The sequence below is a fragment of the Alexandromys fortis genome, unplaced genomic scaffold, assembly GCF_014885135.2.
Source record: "Alexandromys fortis isolate MF-2015 unplaced genomic scaffold, M_Fortis_MF-2015_v1.1 scaffold_1, whole genome shotgun sequence".
Taxonomy (NCBI): Eukaryota; Metazoa; Chordata; class Mammalia; order Rodentia; family Cricetidae; genus Alexandromys; species Alexandromys fortis.
The window spans coordinates 4,296,414-4,313,596 of NW_026067927.1; the positions used below are offsets into that span (position 1 = coordinate 4,296,414).

Consider the following 17,183-nt stretch of genomic DNA (forward strand, 5'->3'; position numbering starts at 1 on the left):
CAAGCAGCCCTGTTGCAGAGTCTAGGGTCCCTGCCTAAAACAAATAGTGCTCTTGGGGGCAGAGAGAGGCAGTAGTAACTAGACTAGTGTCACTGTCCTATTTAGGGCTACGATTACTGTGATGAAACATCAAGACCACAGCAACTTGTAAAGTGTTTACTTGGCTTATATTTCCAAATCCCTGTTCATCATTGAAGGAAACCAGGATAGGAACGCAAACGGGGCAGGAACCTGGAGGCAGGAGCTGAAGCAGAGGCCACGGAGGGGTTCTGCTTACTGGCTTGCTCTCCATGGCTTGCTCAGCCTCCTTCCTTATAGAACCCAGGACCACCAACCCAGGGACAGCACCACCCACCATGGGCTGGGCCCTCCCCCATCAATCACTAATTAAGAAAATGCTCTATAGGCTAGCCTACAGCCCAATCTTATGAAGGCATTCTCTCAGTTAGGATTCCCTTCTCTCAGATGACGATAGCTCTGTCAAGTTGAATGAGCAAGCACAATAGCACAGTCTTGAGTGGGCCCCGCAGCTATGCTTGCCTTTGTATGGCCAGGTCACCTTCATAGAGCCCCATTTCTGGCATCCCAAGAAGCTTGGCTTGTGTAGCAGCCATGGAGATCCCCAAGCTTTCAGGGAAAGGGATCTCTCTCTGGCAGCCTGTGTTGCCAGGGTTACCTGGGAGCTGCGCCCTCACAATCAGGCTGCGGTTGGGCATTGTCTCCTTATCCTGCAGCTGCCCATAAGGCCCACCCTCCTCCCTTCCTCTGCTCCTTGAGCAACAGAAGAGAAGGTTCTTCTGCCTGTGCATCTGGCCCGTGCCCTGCAGACGAGGTAGTGGGTGTGGGTCCACGGCAGCAGGGAGCTCTCTTCCTTCCTTTCTGTTCTACCATCCTGTCTGTCCTCATGTGCTGGCGTCTCTGAGACAGCTTCCCATACTTTCTCGCCATGCCCCTTCCTGGTCCTCCATGGTCAAGTTCTTCTCCCCTCCTTCCTACCTAGCCCCTATCTCCATTTTTCACCTCTAACTTGGGCGTCAGGAAGTAGGGTCAACAAATTCTCACTAAGGTGCAAAAGACTAAAAGGGGGCCTCCAGGGCTTATCTGCTTTTTAAAAGAGAGGCACTAGGTAACCATGCATCTTTTTCTAATTCTGATCTGTCATATTTCTTCCCCTTTAAAAACAGTCTCAGCTGGGTGGTGGTGATGCACGCCTTTAATCCCAGCACTTGGGAGGCAGAGGCAGGTGGATCTCTGTAAGTTTGAGGCCAGCCTGGTCTACAGAGCAAGTTCCAGGACAGGTTTCAAAGCTACAGAGAAACCCTGTCTCAAAAAATAACAAAACAAAACAAAAACAAAAAAAAAACAGTCTCGTTATCTATCTGTACCATTTGGGGCAAATGCTAGATATAACCAAGGCAAATCCAGAGTTGGCTACCTAGTGTCACAAGACATACTGTTCAATATTTAAATCTCAGACAGTTCCTGGAGTGCCCCAACTTCAGGCCTCTCAGACCCCCCCCCACTGTGCTGACTTCCCTCATATAGCCCTGGGTACACACACACACACACACACACACACACACACACACACATCTGTTTTTTGTATATCCCTGCCACCCAAATGGAGTTCCTGAAAAATCACTGGGCCTACAGAAGATTCGCAATAAATGCTTGACAAAAAGTTAAATCAACCTGTAGACCAAGAACGTGTGCCTATATGTAAGGACGGCTAACTCAACCCCTCTGCTCCCCAGCAATGGCCCAAATCATCGACGTGGTGCCCTGGGAAGATGGCTCCGCCCATGTATATGCTTCCCCAGCCATCCTCCTCCCGCTGGAGCGCGTGCGCAACCCACTCGCCGGTGTGAAGCACCAGCTCTACCACCCAGCCCTGCCCACGCTGCGGCGCATGGACATGGACACTGTCAAGGGCTGCCTATCGGATGAGCACTCCCAATCTTCCACCTACTGCTCCAAAGGTCAGGCCACGTCGCCACCAGCAGCTCAAGGGTCTCCTGTTTGCCTTTGGAGCAAGGGTGGCTCGCAAGATGGGGATCTTGGAGGAAACGGCTGGGGGCGAGTGGCAGATGAAAAAATGATGGAGGCCAGTCCAGCTTTCCACTCCCTTCCAGAAGGTTCCTCCAAGATCCACCCACTACTTCCTGAGCAGAAAAATGGGAATCGGTACAGAGCCTGCCTCTCCACTCCCGGGGCTTTGTGAGGCAGCGTGAACTAAGGGGGAAGGGCTGGTTACCTGCTACTGCACAACTCATGAGCAGAGAACCCCGCTGCTGCTGTTGTGGGGGGCGGTGTTCTTTTACTTCCTTTAGGTTTTAACAAAATAAGGTTTCTTCGGCTTGGAAATTTGAAGGCAACATCCCCACTGCATCGCAACACGTAGCCCAGGCTGGCCTTAAACTCTGCTCCTCCAGTCTCAGATCTGTAGCGCCAAACCTGATCTTCTCACGGGCCTGTCACGTGGAGGAGGAGGGCTTAAGCTGCGCGCGCACATAGAGGTCAGAGGTAAAACCTCGGGCGTCGTTCTTTGGTTTGCTGTTCACTGTGGGTTTGAGGCGGGGGTTCATCAGCTAGGCTGGACTAGCTGACTAGCAAATGCTGGGATCCTCTTGTCCTCTCTGCACACCAAGATGACAAGTGTCCCCCACCACATTCAGCTTTTCATGAGTGTGCCGGGGCCAGACCTTGGGTCCTCATGTTTATACGGCAAGCACCTTACTAACTGAGCTACCTCCCCTGCGCGCCACAAGTCTTTTTATATTTATTTATTTATTTATTTATTTATTCATTATGGATACAATATTCTGTCTGTGTGTATGTCTGCAGGCCAGACGAGGGCACCAGACTCCATTACAGATGGTCGTGAGCCACCATGTGGTTGCCGGGAATTGAACTCTTCAGCCCTGCCACAAGTCTTTGAGACTGTGACTTGCACGCTGTCCTGGCTGACCTTGAACTCCTGAACTCAAGCTGTCTTTGTTCAACCGTCATTTCAGCAGGGATTGGCGGTCTACACCACCACACTCGATACAGAAAGTCTTTTGTTCCCTGACTTTATAAGATTTTTCAAACAGAAAAATGTTGAAACGGCAGTGTTCTGAGCTCCTTTCCCTCTGCCGGCCCGAGGTCGGTTGCAGTTTGTATTCACGCACTATCTCTTGCTTTCTTTCTTTTCTCCATTTCTCTCTGTCTCTCATTCTCTCTATTCTTTCTCCTGTATCCTCCTTTCTTCTCCCTCCTCCTCTTTTCCTTTCTCTCTCTTTTCTCCCTCTTTCTCTCACATTCTCTCTCTCTCTCTCTCTCTCTCTCTCTCTCTCTCTCTCTCTCTCACACACACACACACACACACACACACACACACACGTGCATGCCAAATTTTGCCAGGGAGTTGGTTCCCAGCCCCCTTTGCGACATAATACCATTTTCATACCTAGGAAAGTTAACAATAATTCCACAATAGCTCTTAACCAGCACCCTTAAAATCTCCCCTGGAGTCTACAAATATGTATATTATAGTTTAAAATGAGAATGGGGTTGAATTGAGGGTTATGCATCAGGTAAGTCGTTAGCCTCAGCCTAAAACGATTTTCTATTTTTTCCTTGGACTATTGGCTTTTTATTATAATTTTTTGTATTTAAGATTAAATCATGTCCCCTCACCCTTCACTTTCCGCTCTCCAAAACCTCCTATGTACTTCCCCGGGCTCTCCCTCAAAATCATGCCTCTTTTTCTTTCCTTGCCGTCACATACATACATACATCATACATATGTACATAGTCCCAAATATAACATGCTCAGTCTGTATAATGTATGCCTTTAATCCCAGCACTCGGGAGGCAGAGGCAGGCAGATCTTTGTGAGTTCGAGGCCAGCCTGGTCTACAAGAGCTAGTTCCAGACAGGCTCCAAAGCTACAGAGAAACCCTGTCTCGAACCCCTCCCCCCCCAAAAAAACCCTAACTTTTTTTCTTTGAGACAGAATCTCACTCTGTAATCTTGGTTGGCCTGGAACTTGAGTTGTAGAGCAGGTTGACCTTGAACTCCCAGAGATCTGTCTGACTTTGCCTCCTGATAGCTGGGAGTAAAGTCACAAGCCACCACACCTGGCAAAACATTTTTTTTCTCTCATAAAGTGCATAGTGTGGGTCAAGCCTCTAGGGTGGGCCTGTAAGAGCTCCTGAAAGGGACACCTTTATCATCTTTCAACAGATGACTTTAACAAGGCCCACTTCACACTCCTGGGAGTCCCCAACAAACCCCTGCAATGCCTGGTGAGTGTAATTTGTCCTCAGCCGTGGATGGGCTCGGTGGCACCAGTCTATACTGATGCCTAGGCACTTCTGGTCCAGGGCTCTACTTCCTGAGCATATGCCCAGCTGCCTACCAGGGACTTCACCCCCATGCAATCCAGGCCCTGGTTTACTGTATCTCCCCTCCCCCAGTCCAATGGGCCTAGTGTCAGCTCAGAAAGCCCCCAGGATCTTGCATCTGCCATTATGATCCGTAGGACTTCACAGAGACCGGCAAGAAGCTCTGTCATAAGTACCGCGAAGGAAAAATGGTGCCCATCGCGCCAGGCATCAACCGGGTCGACTGGCCCTGCTACACGCGTGCCATCGAAGATTGGTCTAAATTCGTGTCCAGGTCCGGGGAGTTCAAGCTACCTTGCATCAACAAAAGGGGTCAGTCTACCAATCACAAAGGGTGCCCTACAGAGGTTGATGACATTCTAAAGCAAGGAATGAAGGAATAAGGGCCATGGGCCCAAGGACCAGCAACGCAAGCACAGGGACCAGGTTGGGGTTGGAGAGCCGCTGGGACGACTCCAGATCAGGGAAGCCACTGGGGCTGGGCCTGAGAGCCAAGCTGGGCTCCGGCGGAGAGGAGCTTAAATGAGGGCGGGCCAGGTTTGTTCGGATCTAGGTCCCCAAGGTGGGTTCTTTTCACAGTGGAGAGTTTCAGTGGCTACGCGGTGCGGTACTTGAAGCCTGACGTGACCCAGAACTGGCGGGTAGGGAAAGATGCACGTAGACCCGACCCAGGTGGTTGGGAGGGAAGCGCTGCTGGGGTCCGCGCCCTGAGGGCTTACAGGTGCCCATTCCTGTGGCCTGCCCCAGTACTGCCTCAACCAGAACCCCAGCCTGGACCGCTACGGACAGAAGCCCATGCCTTTCGACTCGCTGTAAGTGGCACCACGCGGGACCCCTACGGGACCCCAATCCCCGAGCAGGGAAGTGGGGATTGTTACTGTAGGACAGATACTGAATTCCTACCGAACCGGCACCTGTCGACGGGTGCCTGGCACCTCCAAGCTCTGGGAGCCGTGTTCAGCAGGGTTTTTCTCGGTTCTTTCTCAGGAACGCATTCCGACGCTTTGGCTCCCACTACAGGTAGTGAATGGCCCCGCCCTGGCCGCAGTCTGCCACGCCCCCTGGGAAGGGGGACTTGAAGAAGCTCAGCCAGCTATCAACCTACTGCTTAGTGGGCCCGGGCTAGGGGTGCATTTCTCACCAGGATTGGCCCGGTGGAGGTCGGAAGGAGCGGGCCTGGGAGGATAGAGAAGGAAGGAACTGCCATCTGCTTCCTGCTGCGTGATAGCGTCCCCAGCAGGGTCACCTTTAGTTAAAGGCTAGGTACTAAGTGGAAGTGCTGAGAAACTCATCTTTCCAGCCATATGCCCTGTGCGGCAGACTCCGTGATGCAACCCCATCCCCTACACACACACACACACACACGCGCACACACACGCACACACACACACACACACACACTGGCACAACCATGCACTCTGTCTCTCCCTACAGCACACACTCCGCTTCACCTCTTGTAGCTTGTAGCATCCGGAGTGCCCTTTCCTGTTCCTGAAAACTGCCTTCCCCAGCTCACACGGAGGAAAACTTTGGGTGTTGTTACTGTGTGACACTAGAGTAGGTTCATACATGACTGAAAACCCATGAAGCAGTTGACGTTGGGGAGTCATTGGGAAATAGTATGAGGTAGATTCGAGATGAAGAAAATAGTCCAAAAAATACGAAAGGAAATAGGGGGCTTTTGAAGGCTCTTGGGCACATAGCCGGGATGGAAACTATTTTTAGATCCCTGAGGACAGAGAGGTGGGCTTTGGGGTGGTGGTGGAGCGTGGGAAGAAAAGCTTGTTTTTTTCTTGAGAGCACCCTGGAGTTCCCATTTCACTCCTCTTTCTCTCTACAGTCGTGCCAACTATCTGACTCCCTGGCATTAATCTGTGGGTGGGGAAGGCTGATCCCTCTATGGCTGGACTGTGTCACCTCCAGGTCCCCTAGCAGGACAGAGGGCATATGGTGGCACCATCCATCTCCCCAGGAGTTCAGTTCAAGAAATAAATCTATTGCTTCTTTAGAGAGGCCCTAGGCCTCTGTGTGTATGTATATATGTGTGGTGTGGGGGGTGGTCTGGGTCAAGAACAGTTGATCATGTATTATTACCCTTGTCTGCTCTTTGCCAACACCTAGGGAATGGGAAGAGAGTGTGTAGGGGCTAGTGATGGATGTTTTGTGGCCTTGTGTAGAATATCAGGCCTGAGGCTCAAGTCTAGCTGGGGCTGAGGCACTTAGGCAGGCTGGGATCTGGCTCTCCTTGTGCTTCTTTCCCTTACCTGCAACCCCTAACCAAGATCCTGAATTTGCAACCTCCACCTGAGTTTGAGCACTAAGTGGAAAGGAGGGGATGAGAGGGATCCGTGACACCTCTCTGGGAATGGGTTTCCTGGTACCCAGAGCTTCCCTGAAAGGAAGTGGGCATGTTAGGCTTGTGCCATCTAGTCCCTATGAAGCAGCAAGTTTCAAATATAAACCTGGATGAGGTGAGAGCATTCCGGTCTCTTCAAGGCACTAAGGAATTTATCACCTAAATAGAAGGCCATCTGCTTTCCTCTTCAGCAGTGCGACTGGCCCTCATCTGTCCCTCAACATACACCCTCGTCCTGAGCCCCTCCTGTAATCGTGAACATGATGACTTAGGTGCGGGGGACCCTCAGGTAAGAGGGTCTCACAGCCTGGTGCTATGTTAGGGCAGCTGATATCTGTACATACTCCTGGGTCTTCCATGTCTCACCCTGCCAGAGGGCAGACTGCAGGGAGAGGTCCCAGCTGGAACAAATAGCCACTAAGCTCAAGAACTCAGTATGTTCTTGTTCCTGGAGTTTCCCTGGAGTCTCAGGTACCCGCAAACCTGAAATCACGTGCCAAGTCACATGTCCACATGCTGTTGTGTAGTCCAAGGATAGACCCCTTGCTTTCTTATTCATCACTCTCTCCTTCCTTCCCAAATCCTTTGCTAATGTCTCAGGAGGAAGGAATTGAAAGGAAAATGGCCTCACTGGTCAGAATACATTATCATCTAGTATCTGCTGTTCTGCAGACAACCAGGCAGGAACCTGGGGAGGATTTGCCTCCTCCATGCAAATCCAGTGAACAGCATTGCAAAGCCAATGGCAGAGCCCCTGAGGTGTCAGAGAAATGGTCACCCAAGGCAGGACTTCAGCATCCCTGCGGGTAATCTCCAGCAGGCCCATTTCTTCTCTGTCATTTGGAAGGAACACTTGAAGCTTTGATGGAGCAAGAAGGAACTGAGTGACCGGGATTTTGTTTTTTTCTGGGCCTGCTTCCTTGACCCAGAATGATTAAGAGAGTTCACCACATGTGGCCCAGCTTTGGGGCCTTTGCCTGGGCCGGTGCTCTTACGGAGCGCTCAGGTGACACAGACAAGCAGTCGGTCCTGCTTAATTGGTGCTTTGAACCCAGTGAGAAAAACAGGTTTGCAGGCCAAGCCACTTTAAACCCCAAACCACATTCCCCTAGTCCAGGATTCCGCAAGGGCCAACCCATAGCAGTAATTAAGGCTCTTGTCCACTGGTTGTACGTTTAATACCAACTTTATATATACAAGAAATAGAAACTGTGTCTAACAATAAAGGGAGTAGAAAGCATAAGCAAAAACAATTGAGCATATACTTTTTATTAAGTTTTTAAGTGCTTCCCAGGCCCCATGAGGTAAGTCGTTTTAAATCCATTTACTAGCTGGTTAATTAAATGGACTTGGGGCTGAAGAGATGGCTCAGAGGTTGAGTGCTGGCTGCTCTTCTAGAGAACCCAGGTTCAGGTCTTAGCACCCACATGGAGGCTCAGAACCATCTTAACTCTAATTCCTGGGGATATAACCCTCTTCTGACCTCAAAGGGGCACCAGGCACACAGGTGGTGCACATACACACACACAGGCAAAACACTCATTCACAGAAGTCTAAATAAATGGGCTTGATGAAGCGGTGATTGGTCCAAGACCACATAGCCTGTGACTAGCAAAGCTGGGAATTGAAAGCAGAGGAATTGTGACCGTGACCACTTCATTCTGCTTCTTTCCTGCTCTGAGAAACAAGCCAGGAGCGGGGACGAAAGCAGGGGTGCTTCCTGGAACTGGGGACTAAAGATGGGCTTAGAAGGGATGTCCCGTTAGAAAACTAAGAAGCCAAGATTGGTGGTATATAGTCCCAGACGATCTGGAGGCTGAGGCTTGACAGACAGCCCAGTAGTTTGGGACTAGCCTGAGAAACAGAGATAGGAATGCTCTCAGAAGTACTAGTGGTGGTCACTACCTCACTGCCTTGACCACCTCTTTACCTTCAGGGGTTCATGGCTCATTATAAACAGATCCCATAGGAAATCTTTACTGCAGTTGTAACCTTGGGGATAGTGCAGCCAGCATGACCTCATCTCTAGGCCCTTTGGACCTGAACACAATCAGTTCCCTGGCATTTCCAGACTCCACCACGCTTCCTCGCTGCTCTGTCCTACTCTTAGGATCAAGTGTCCCAAACTCTGTTCAAAGCCACCCTTCCACCAGAAATGCTCTCCCCACTCCTTCCAGCCCAGCCTTAAAGAGCCTCACATGCTCCCTTCTCTCATTCTTCCCGAAGACCATAGCACAGGGGCCTTGGCTGTTTCAGGGGACCCACATATCTGGCCAGTAGTATCAGTTGCCAGCTCCTTCTACCTCTATTAAGAGGTTCAGGAATGGGATCTGGGGTCTCCAGAACCAATGCAAGCAAATTTGAACTCAATGAAATGCCTACTATAAAGAAACAGTAGTGTTTGTTTATTACAGAGCAGCATGGGGGAAATGCATCATAGCCCAGGGGCTGAGGCGGGCTCAGAAATAATGCTCAAGCTGAGATGGGGCGTGGTGAAGAAAGATGTGGAACTGTTCCCGGATGGCAGTGGCCGCTTTTACTGTGTTTGCCTGTGGCTGCACATACATGTGGAGGCTGGAGGTCAACATGGGTGTCCTCAATCATTCCCCACCTAATTTTTTGAAACAGGGTCTCTCACTGAATCCAGTATTCACCAAATGGCTAGACTGACTGGTAGGAGCTCCAGGAATGCCCATATGTCCTATCATTCCCCCACCTGTGCTCCCAGCCTACGGATACAACCATGTAGGTGTTGGGTATTCAAACTCAGGCCCCCATGCTCGAGCAGCAGGTACTGCGCTAACTGGACCCTTCTCCTCCACCCCTCTACTTCTGACTCGTTTAAACTCGTCTGAAGTTCTTGTCTTGTGCCTGGCAAACAGTGGTGCTCAGTTATGGTCGTGGAGGAAACAAAGGCAGGAATGCAGAGCCAGGGTTGGGCGGGGACATAGGGAAGGGGGAGACCCCACAACCCTGTCCCCACAGACTGCCGTTTACAGGATACTGCAGCAGAAGCCTCTGTAGATGCAGACCGACAGCAGCCAAGGCTCTTCCTGGGGTTGTGACCTCTAGGGACCGAAATGCTTGCTTGAGGTGGGATGCAGACCTCATCACCAGAGCCTGGCTGGGGGCCTTCTGGACTGTCACAGGGCGAGTAGTCCTGGGTGGGACGTCGTCAGTCAGCTCTGGAGGGAGAACAGGGTTATGGGCCAGGAAGGAGGTGCAGGTTGGAGGTGACCTTCTGTGGCAGTACCACGAGAGCAGGCCCTTTAAGGACCTACCCCTCTGCCTGCACAGGAAGGCAGGCACCAGCTGGGGCAGGAGGAACATTTTGTTGCCTTGATCCCCTGGCCAGACTGGGTGTCAGGGACAGTCCTGGTCAGAAAAGTGACCGGGAGCCAGAATGCCAGGGATGTCCTGGCCACATTGCCCGTCTTCCACATGTGTGCAGGTGGAACTCCAGGGCACTTACCACTGTGCGGCTTGAACAATCCCCGAGCCTCCAAATGGTTTGGACAGAGGAGCGTTCAGGCCTGTTCTACCACACAACTAGAAAATAAGCGGGGCCTGAAGCCTGGGACAGACACGAGGAATGGGTCACTCTTAGAACACGTGTGGTGCCCTTTAACTTTCTACCTTTTACCTAGGACAGGGTGCCCTTGGCTCTCAGATGCCAGGCTGAGGGCTATCTCTCCCTCTCTCCAGTTCCACTCTGGCCTATGTGAATTACAGACAGACTGCTGTAGGCAAGGATGGAGCACAGGAGAAATGTGTGTAAGGTCGGAGGTAAAGGCACTGGGCTCGGCTCACCAAGCCACTGTAGGGCAGACCAAACGGTGAGAGTGGGCTGGCCTGGCTTGGTGGATCCACCGCTGTTCCAGGGAGCACCTGAATACATTTTTTGCCATCTCCAGCTTCTGACTTTTCATGAGCTGCTGGTTTCTCACAGTCTAGCTCCCTCCTCAAGGGCTATGGATAAACCTTAAAGTTAGGTGGGGTGTGGAACACTGCAGCTGGTACCTGTCAGCTTGTCCATAGCTTCCCCTCAGTCTCAACAATGACTTCATGCTATTCACAACAGAGGCAAGTTAGCCTCCCAGTTTGGTTTTTGGTGGCCAGATGAGGCAACTATGTCAAAGAGGTTAAGTGACCAGTCCAAGGTCACACAGCCGGAAGCTTCAAAGCTCAGGATTGAAGCCTAGCCCCCACCTGCCTCTCTGGTCTGTGCGGCTTTCAGCCTCTGCACCTCCCATCATTCCCTTTGGAAAGAACAGTGGAAGAGCTGTGGGCCACACGGGTCAATGTCTTTACTTCTAGAGCATACGTCACACTCACTGGATGTTAACATCAAAAGTGGCTGCCTAAAATGGAGTCATTCTTTTAAAAATTCCAAACTCTCATATTTATATATGATCCAAAATGACACGAAAGTAAGCTATACAATGTTATGAATTATGAATAGTATGACAAACTGCTTTTAGAATGCAAAGTCAAAGGGGAAATGAGCAGGTAGGACTGGACTGTTGTAGCCTGAGTTCCAGTCTGTTGAGGCTTTGTGACAAGAGTCAGGTCAAGAGGAGTGTTAATATGTCTCTGCGGCCGCAGGCCAGAGCCTGGGCAGACAGAGCAGGTGCATGCGGCCAGCTGGACTTTTGGAGATGAGAGATGTGGTGGTGTCCTCCTACCGTCTGGCCCTTGGCTTGGGCGCCAGCGAGTCTTCTTTCAAGACTCATGGGCGGGGGGGGGGGGGGGGGGGGGGGGGGGGGGGGGGGGGGGGGGGGGGGGGGGGGGGGGGGGGGGGGGGGGGGCTGAGGGGGGCATGGGCAGGGCTGGGTTGAGAATGATGACTTTGACAACAAAGATCCTCCAGGTTCTTGAGGTGGCTCTGGCCATCCAGTGATGGTGGCTGACCATGTACCTGCTAAGAATGCTGCCCAATAGGCTCCTTTATCCTTGTGTCCCCAAGTTTGCTATAGGAGGCAGGCTGTGAGTAGCCAAAGGCCTAAGGGGACGGCTAGGACTCAACAGAGAGCAGGTTGTTTTGGCAATAGTGCCCAAGCCCATGACCAGACTGCCGGCTCATGGTATCCATGGGTCAGAAGGGCTCTATGGGGTGAGAAGCCATTCCCCACCCTGGGTGCCCAGAACTCCGTTTGGCAGGGATGGGACAAGCTGAAGTCATGACTCTGAGCCTCAGACACTTTGGTTCACACAATTTGGGAAGAAGGGGCCTGGTTATAACTGCCGGGGAAATCATGGGCTTGGTCCTCCTTCCTCCCCACCCCAGGAATGAGGTTGGGTTGAGGGGACTAACAGCCTCCCCCTTCTACAGCTGCAGCTCTGCCAAGGGCACACTCACTGCCCTGACGCTCAGAACCACTCACAGGCAGGAGGGGCTTCCACAGACTCAGGACTGCCCTTGGCACACAGGCTTGTGTCCCTTTCCCTGTGGACAGCACTGGCTGACCCGAGGGTGTCATGGGATGTCTCTGTTTCCCCCACCCTGGCCCTAGGCTTCAAGCACCCCCTGCCCAAAGACTCCTATCCTACTTATCTCAACTATCAGAAACTTGGGGTTCGGGCACATTCATCCTAGCTGGGCAATCCGAGACTGTAGCTCATGGTCCATACTCTAAGTCTCCAGAACTGTCACAAAGCTGCCCCCCCCCCCAAATCAATCTGAGGAGAAACCCTACTTCCTTCTTCCCGAGTCACCTGACTTCTAACTAGGCTGAACGATTTGGGAAGGCTGGGTTGACATCCCTCACACCTAGGGCAGAGGCACCTGACTACAGGTGGAATTCAAGTTCCCTATAAATGGGGAGGGGGGGAGCAGGATCTCAGAAAGCAAGTTCTGTCGTGGGGTAGAGATTAATGGAATCTGGTCTGGCCCCAGCAGTTTGGCTCCTCCCATGGCTGACCGGTCTGGTTCTAGGAGAACTGAACATGCACACCCTCCACCTGCCCAGAACCCTTGGTCCTCACTCCTGAGGAGGGAGCTGGTTGACAGGCTTGCTGCCATGCAGCTGCAAGCAGGCGAGACTGGACAGGGCAGGTGGTGGCCCCGAGGCCTCAGGGCAGGCAGGCCGCCACCTGGTAGGCGCCCTCTGCAGCCGCAGCGGCAGCGCTGTGCTGGGCACTGTGCTCCTGGAGCAGCGCCACATCCAGGAAGCGTTCGCCACACCACACACACTTGAACTGCTGCTCGCGGGCGTGCACGCCCTGGTGCTTGTTGAGATGCTCGCGCTGCTTGAAGGCTTTATCGCAGTTGGGACACTTGTAGGGCTTCTCACCCGTGTGCACCCGCCGGTGACGCTGCAGGTCTGAAGCGTACTTGAAGCGCTTCTCACAGTCCGGGCATTTGAGCGGTTTCTCCCGGGCTGGGTCACAGCGGTGCTGCACGAACTCCGAGGAAGAAAAAAAGCGGCGCTCACACAGGGTGCAGCGCAGAGGCTTCTCTGCGGCTGCGCAGTGTGACAGCTGGTGCTTCTGCAGGGCAGACGCCCGCTTGTAGGCCTTGTTGCACACCGGGCACTTGAAGGGCCGCTCTGTGGAGGTCGGCAAGCACTTGTGCCGCAGCAGCTCTGCAGACTGATCGAAGCCCTTCTGGCACACGGGGCACTTGAAGAGTGTCTCCAGGGTGTGCACGTGCTGGTGGTAGAGCAGGTGGCTCGGCTGCCCAAAGCCCTTCTCACACAGGCCACACTTGAAGGGCTCCTCCGTCTTGTGTGTGCGCCGGTGCCGCATCAGCGCATACTGCTGCTTAAAGCCCATGGGGCACAGGTCACACTTGAAGGGCCGCTCGGCACTGTGAGTGCGCTCATGCTGTCGCAGGTCCGATGGCCTCTTGAAGGCCTTCTGGCACTCGCCGCAGCGAAAGGGCCGCTCACCGCTTGGGGTGCAAGGGTGCTGCAGCAACTCCGACGACTCTTTGAAGTGCAGCTCGCACACATTGCAGCGGAACAGGTGATGCTCTCCCGAGTGCGCATACATGTGGCGCACCAGGTGGGAGCGATGCTTGAAGGTCTTCTCGCAGACCGCGCACTTGTAGGGCCGCTCGGAGCTGTGCGTGCGCTTGTGGTGCACCAGGTGGGAGGACTGGCTGAAGCTCTTGTCACACAGCGTGCACTTGTACGGCTTCTCTCCAGTGTGGATCCGCTCGTGCCGGGAGAGCTCCGACAGGTGCTTGAAGGGTTTCTGGCAGATAGGGCAGCTGTAGGGCTTCTCAGGCTGTTCCGCAGGGGCGACATTAGCGGGGGGAGGTGCCGAGGGCAGCGATGGGGCAGTAGTGGTGGCCGGTTCGGCAGCCTCCGCTGGCTTATAGGTCTTATCACAGATGGAGCACTTCACCATGCCAGTGTGGGAGCTGTGGTGCTGAGCCAGTGAGGTGAGCAGTGAGAAGCCCATTTTGCAGACACCACACACAAAAGGCTTCTGCTCGGCCTGCACACACTGGTGTTCCAGCAGATCAGTGGCCTGATGGAATATCTTCAGACACTGTGTACATTGGAAGGAGCGGTCGTGGCCTGCCAGGCACTGGTGCTCGTGAGGGCTGGAGAGGTGTGCAAGGTCATGGCCACACACACCACATTTGGGGCTGGGCTCCCCTGCTTGCAGAGGTGCATGCTGTGGGGGCTGCAGGCCTGGGTCAGGCTGCAGCAGTATGCCATAGACAGCACAGCCTAGCGGGTTCTCAGCCGTGCCCGGGGGCAGCGTGTGTTCAGCCAGGGCTGGGGGTGGCTCTGCATGGTGCTGAGGCTGTGGGGGCTGTGGCTGTTGTGGCTGTGTCTGTGGTGGCTGCTGCCAACTTTCCGACATGCTTGGGAAGATGAAACTGGGTTTGGACAGTAATGGCTTCAGTTTCCCGCTCAAGATGAACCCAACCCTGAGAGAAGCTACTGGATATCGGGGCCGGACAAGGACCTCACACAAGGCACAGAGGAGGGCCGGTCAGAGAGCCCTTGTCATGAGCCAAGAAGACAGCCTACAAGGCAGTGCTTACAGGGCAGGGGGCTCTTCGGGACAGGGTCCCAGCAATGCCGAGAAGGCTCTGCTTTCCCCAGTAATCGGTTCTGTAGGGAAGAGAGACACAGTGAACTTGAGGCAGGAACAAGTGGCCTTCCACTTATCTTTTCCTATACTGTCCACACTCACGGCACAGATACAAACTACCTCAGGAGAGGGAGATGCTCCGGGCTGGAAAGCTGCTCCCCTCACGTGCTATCAAGGAAGTCTGGTGGCAGCTCCACCCCTCCATGCAAAGGGGAAGGGAGCCACGTCTGTGCCCATTTTCTTCAACTCCCCATCCTTGGGGGGGCATCTCAGCCCCCACAAATCCCCTCTAGTTTCCATATGGCCTTATTCAGTCAGGTGCCTCACAGGGTCTGGGGTGACCTGTCCCTAAGGCCTGCCAGCCCCTCTCACATTAACATGAGGACACCGCTGTTATAAAAGATCAGAGAAGTCTGCTGGCAGAAGGAAACCACACCCACAAGGCACCAGGCCTAAGGCAAATGGACTCTGGAAGCTAATATTAACACAAGGGTATTAAGGACCATCTCAAAACCCTCTTCTTCATGGGACTGGTCCACGCTCTTCCTCACCTGCACCCCAGGCCTTTCCCAGGGCACATGCATCTCTAGTTACAACAGGATGAATGGCCTTGCAGGGAGGGTTAAATGACAGGTTCATAGACCCACCCAAGCTGAACTTCTGTACTCTAACCATCTCCCAGAGGATGTCGGAGTTAGACAGGATAAAGCATGCCACAGGGTGCTTTTCTTCCAGGCTCAAAACATTCACAATAATCAATGCAAGATAAAGCCCACCCAACCCCCAATCTCTGTTTCTCCTCTTTGAGGAAGCCCAAGGCAATCCCAGAGAGGGAGGAACTTTTGGAACCAAAGGCAACCCCTTTCCAGGTTCTCGGCTCATCTGCCGCTTAAATTTAAAAGTGTGTTAAGTATTCTCTGAGAGAAAGGAAGAAAGGTGGAGAATGACCTCACAAGCCAGCCCAGCTTCTAACTGTTACTCCAAAGAAACCTAAGAATCAAGCTGAAAGTTGTCATCCTCAGCATCTTCTGGGAATGGAGGGAATAAAGATGCTGCTGCGCCTTTATTCCAAGGAGTGTGTACCAAGGAGTATGAACAAGCGTTCCTAAGGTAGAGAGGAGGAGGGATTGCTCTGAACGCTGTCCGGTCTAGCTGTATCAATCCAACTGTGTGTTATTTTTCCTGGTATGAATGGCTGTCAATTCCAGCGGCCACCCCACTCTCCACCTTCAGGAGCAACCCCACTGCCTACCCCGACCCTTCTCCAGAAAGGAAAAGCCAGGAACACTCGCAGATCACTCTGCAAAGGGCAGGAGAGAGTACGAGTGGGATTGGAAAAGCAAGGAGAAGCCCCCACCTGCGCCCCACCCCAGCCCTTCTTCCTCCCTGGGCAACTGAATGAAAGCTGGTCACCTCCAATCAGGCCCAGCTGGGCTACCTCCTGTCAGCTCTTGCTCCGGATGGCCCAGCCACTGCGTCCCGAGAAAGGGTGGCTCGGGCCGAAGAAGGCCCCAGAGCCTCAAACCGTGCCCGGAAAGCGTCTGTGCTTCCAGGCCTGGCCTGGGCCATCCGAGAGCCCAGGGGGGCTCTCCCGAGGTGCGGTGGGCACTGGAGTGATCCCCCGATGCAGCCCCGGGTGCCCTGGCGCTCACCTACTCCAGGCCGCCTGCGGGGTCAGGCGCGGGGCGAGCAGAGACCAGCTGCTTTCTCGGCTGCCTCTTTATTCCGGCTCCATCCGCCGCGGCGCGGCCTACGCGCCCTGCCAATCCCCGGCCTCGCGTAGCAGAGGCGGACCGCTTCGGGGCGGGAGACGGGTTTGTGGTGGCCGGAACCGACGAATCGACTCGCGCACTCGGGCTAGCGGGACCCGGGCAGCGGACGGACGAGCGAGCGGACAGACCGACGGTCTTGCAGAGACCGGCGGACGGGCGGGCGGCGCGAGGCCGGGGAGGCGGGGTCGGGGGAGGAGCCGCGGCCCGGGCGGCGGCTGCGGAGGAACCAGAGGCACGGTGAGAGGCCGCCCCCTACCGGGAACCCGTGGCCCGGCCGGCCCGAGCCTGTGGGTACGGAGGGGCGGGGCCGGAGCCTCGGGATCCGCTCCCCGAAGCCTACAGAGCGGAGGCGCCCGGGGGTCCAGCCCCAGCCCTGTCCCCGCTGGCCACAGCCCGTCCCACCGCCTCTCCGGTCTTCTGCAGCGGACGTGCCGCTCGGCTCGCTCTCAAGAGTGACCCTGGGGCTCTGACTTTGTGCAGGGCTGACGAGCGGAGCCGCACTGGGGCACTAGGGCGGCTGAACGCGCCAAGAAGGCCGCCCACAGCACTTACCGTGTAGCCGGCGGGCGCAGTTTGCGGTAGTCCTCTGGGTCCCGCCCCCTCCGTCGCAAGGCC

General features: G+C 54.1%; 3 protein-coding genes across 5 annotated transcripts in view; 1 reads left to right on the plus strand and 2 right to left on the minus strand.

Annotated features, from left to right (window-relative positions):
* The window catches only part of Cngb1 (cyclic nucleotide gated channel subunit beta 1), a 70,625-nt gene extending 68,177 nt beyond the window's left edge, over nt 1-2,448 (minus strand). Inside the window, exon 1 of the mRNA XM_050143406.1 lies at nt 2,255-2,448. Coding sequence (XP_049999363.1) covers nt 2,255-2,273 — 19 coding nt within the window. The 5' untranslated portion in view covers nt 2,274-2,448. The remainder of the gene's footprint in view (nt 1-2,254) is intronic.
* Spmip8 (sperm microtubule inner protein 8) lies at nt 1,757-6,259 on the plus strand. Of its 2 annotated transcripts, none has more exons than XM_050143404.1 (7): nt 1,757-1,979; nt 4,228-4,289; nt 4,526-4,700; nt 4,968-5,060; nt 5,110-5,200; nt 5,376-5,408; nt 6,229-6,259. In XM_050143404.1, the coding sequence occupies exons 1-7, from the start codon at nt 1,757-1,759 to the stop codon at nt 6,257-6,259; spliced, it is 708 nt and encodes a 235-aa protein (XP_049999361.1). The 2 variants fall into 2 exon arrangements, with proteins under 2 accessions (XP_049999361.1, XP_049999362.1); XM_050143405.1 differs by having other exon boundaries at nt 4,968-5,029; nt 5,136-5,200.
* A 1,738-nt stretch (nt 6,260-7,997) lies between these two features.
* Znf319 (zinc finger protein 319) lies at nt 7,998-17,166 on the minus strand. Of its 2 annotated transcripts, XM_050144049.1 has the most exons (3): nt 17,121-17,166; nt 16,449-16,783; nt 7,998-14,816 (listed from the first exon to the last, which is right to left on the minus strand). In XM_050144049.1, the coding sequence occupies exon 3, from the start codon at nt 14,560-14,562 to the stop codon at nt 12,817-12,819; it is 1,746 nt and encodes a 581-aa protein (XP_050000006.1). In that variant the 5' UTR covers nt 14,563-14,816; nt 16,449-16,783; nt 17,121-17,166; the 3' UTR covers nt 7,998-12,816. The 2 variants fall into 2 exon arrangements, with proteins under 2 accessions (XP_050000006.1, XP_050000008.1); XM_050144051.1 differs by lacking the exon at nt 16,449-16,783 and having other exon boundaries at nt 17,121-17,163.
* Between the last annotated feature and the right edge of the window lie 17 nt (nt 17,167-17,183).

Excerpts from the sequence above, each read along its gene's own strand:
- Spmip8 (XM_050143404.1), top strand. The coding sequence starts at position 1,757 with ATGGCCCAAATCATCGACGTGGTGCCCTGGGAAGATGGCTCCGCCCAT. Across the intron at positions 5,201-5,375 it reads CCCATGCCTTTCGACTCGCT|GAACGCATTCCGACGCTTTG; the intron begins GTAAGTGGCACC and ends GTTCTTTCTCAG. Across the intron at positions 5,409-6,228 it reads CGCTTTGGCTCCCACTACAG|TCGTGCCAACTATCTGACTC; the intron begins GTAGTGAATGGC and ends TTCTCTCTACAG.
- Znf319 (XM_050144049.1), bottom strand. The coding sequence starts at position 14,562 with ATGTCGGAAAGTTGGCAGCAGCCACCACAGACACAGCCACAACAGCCA.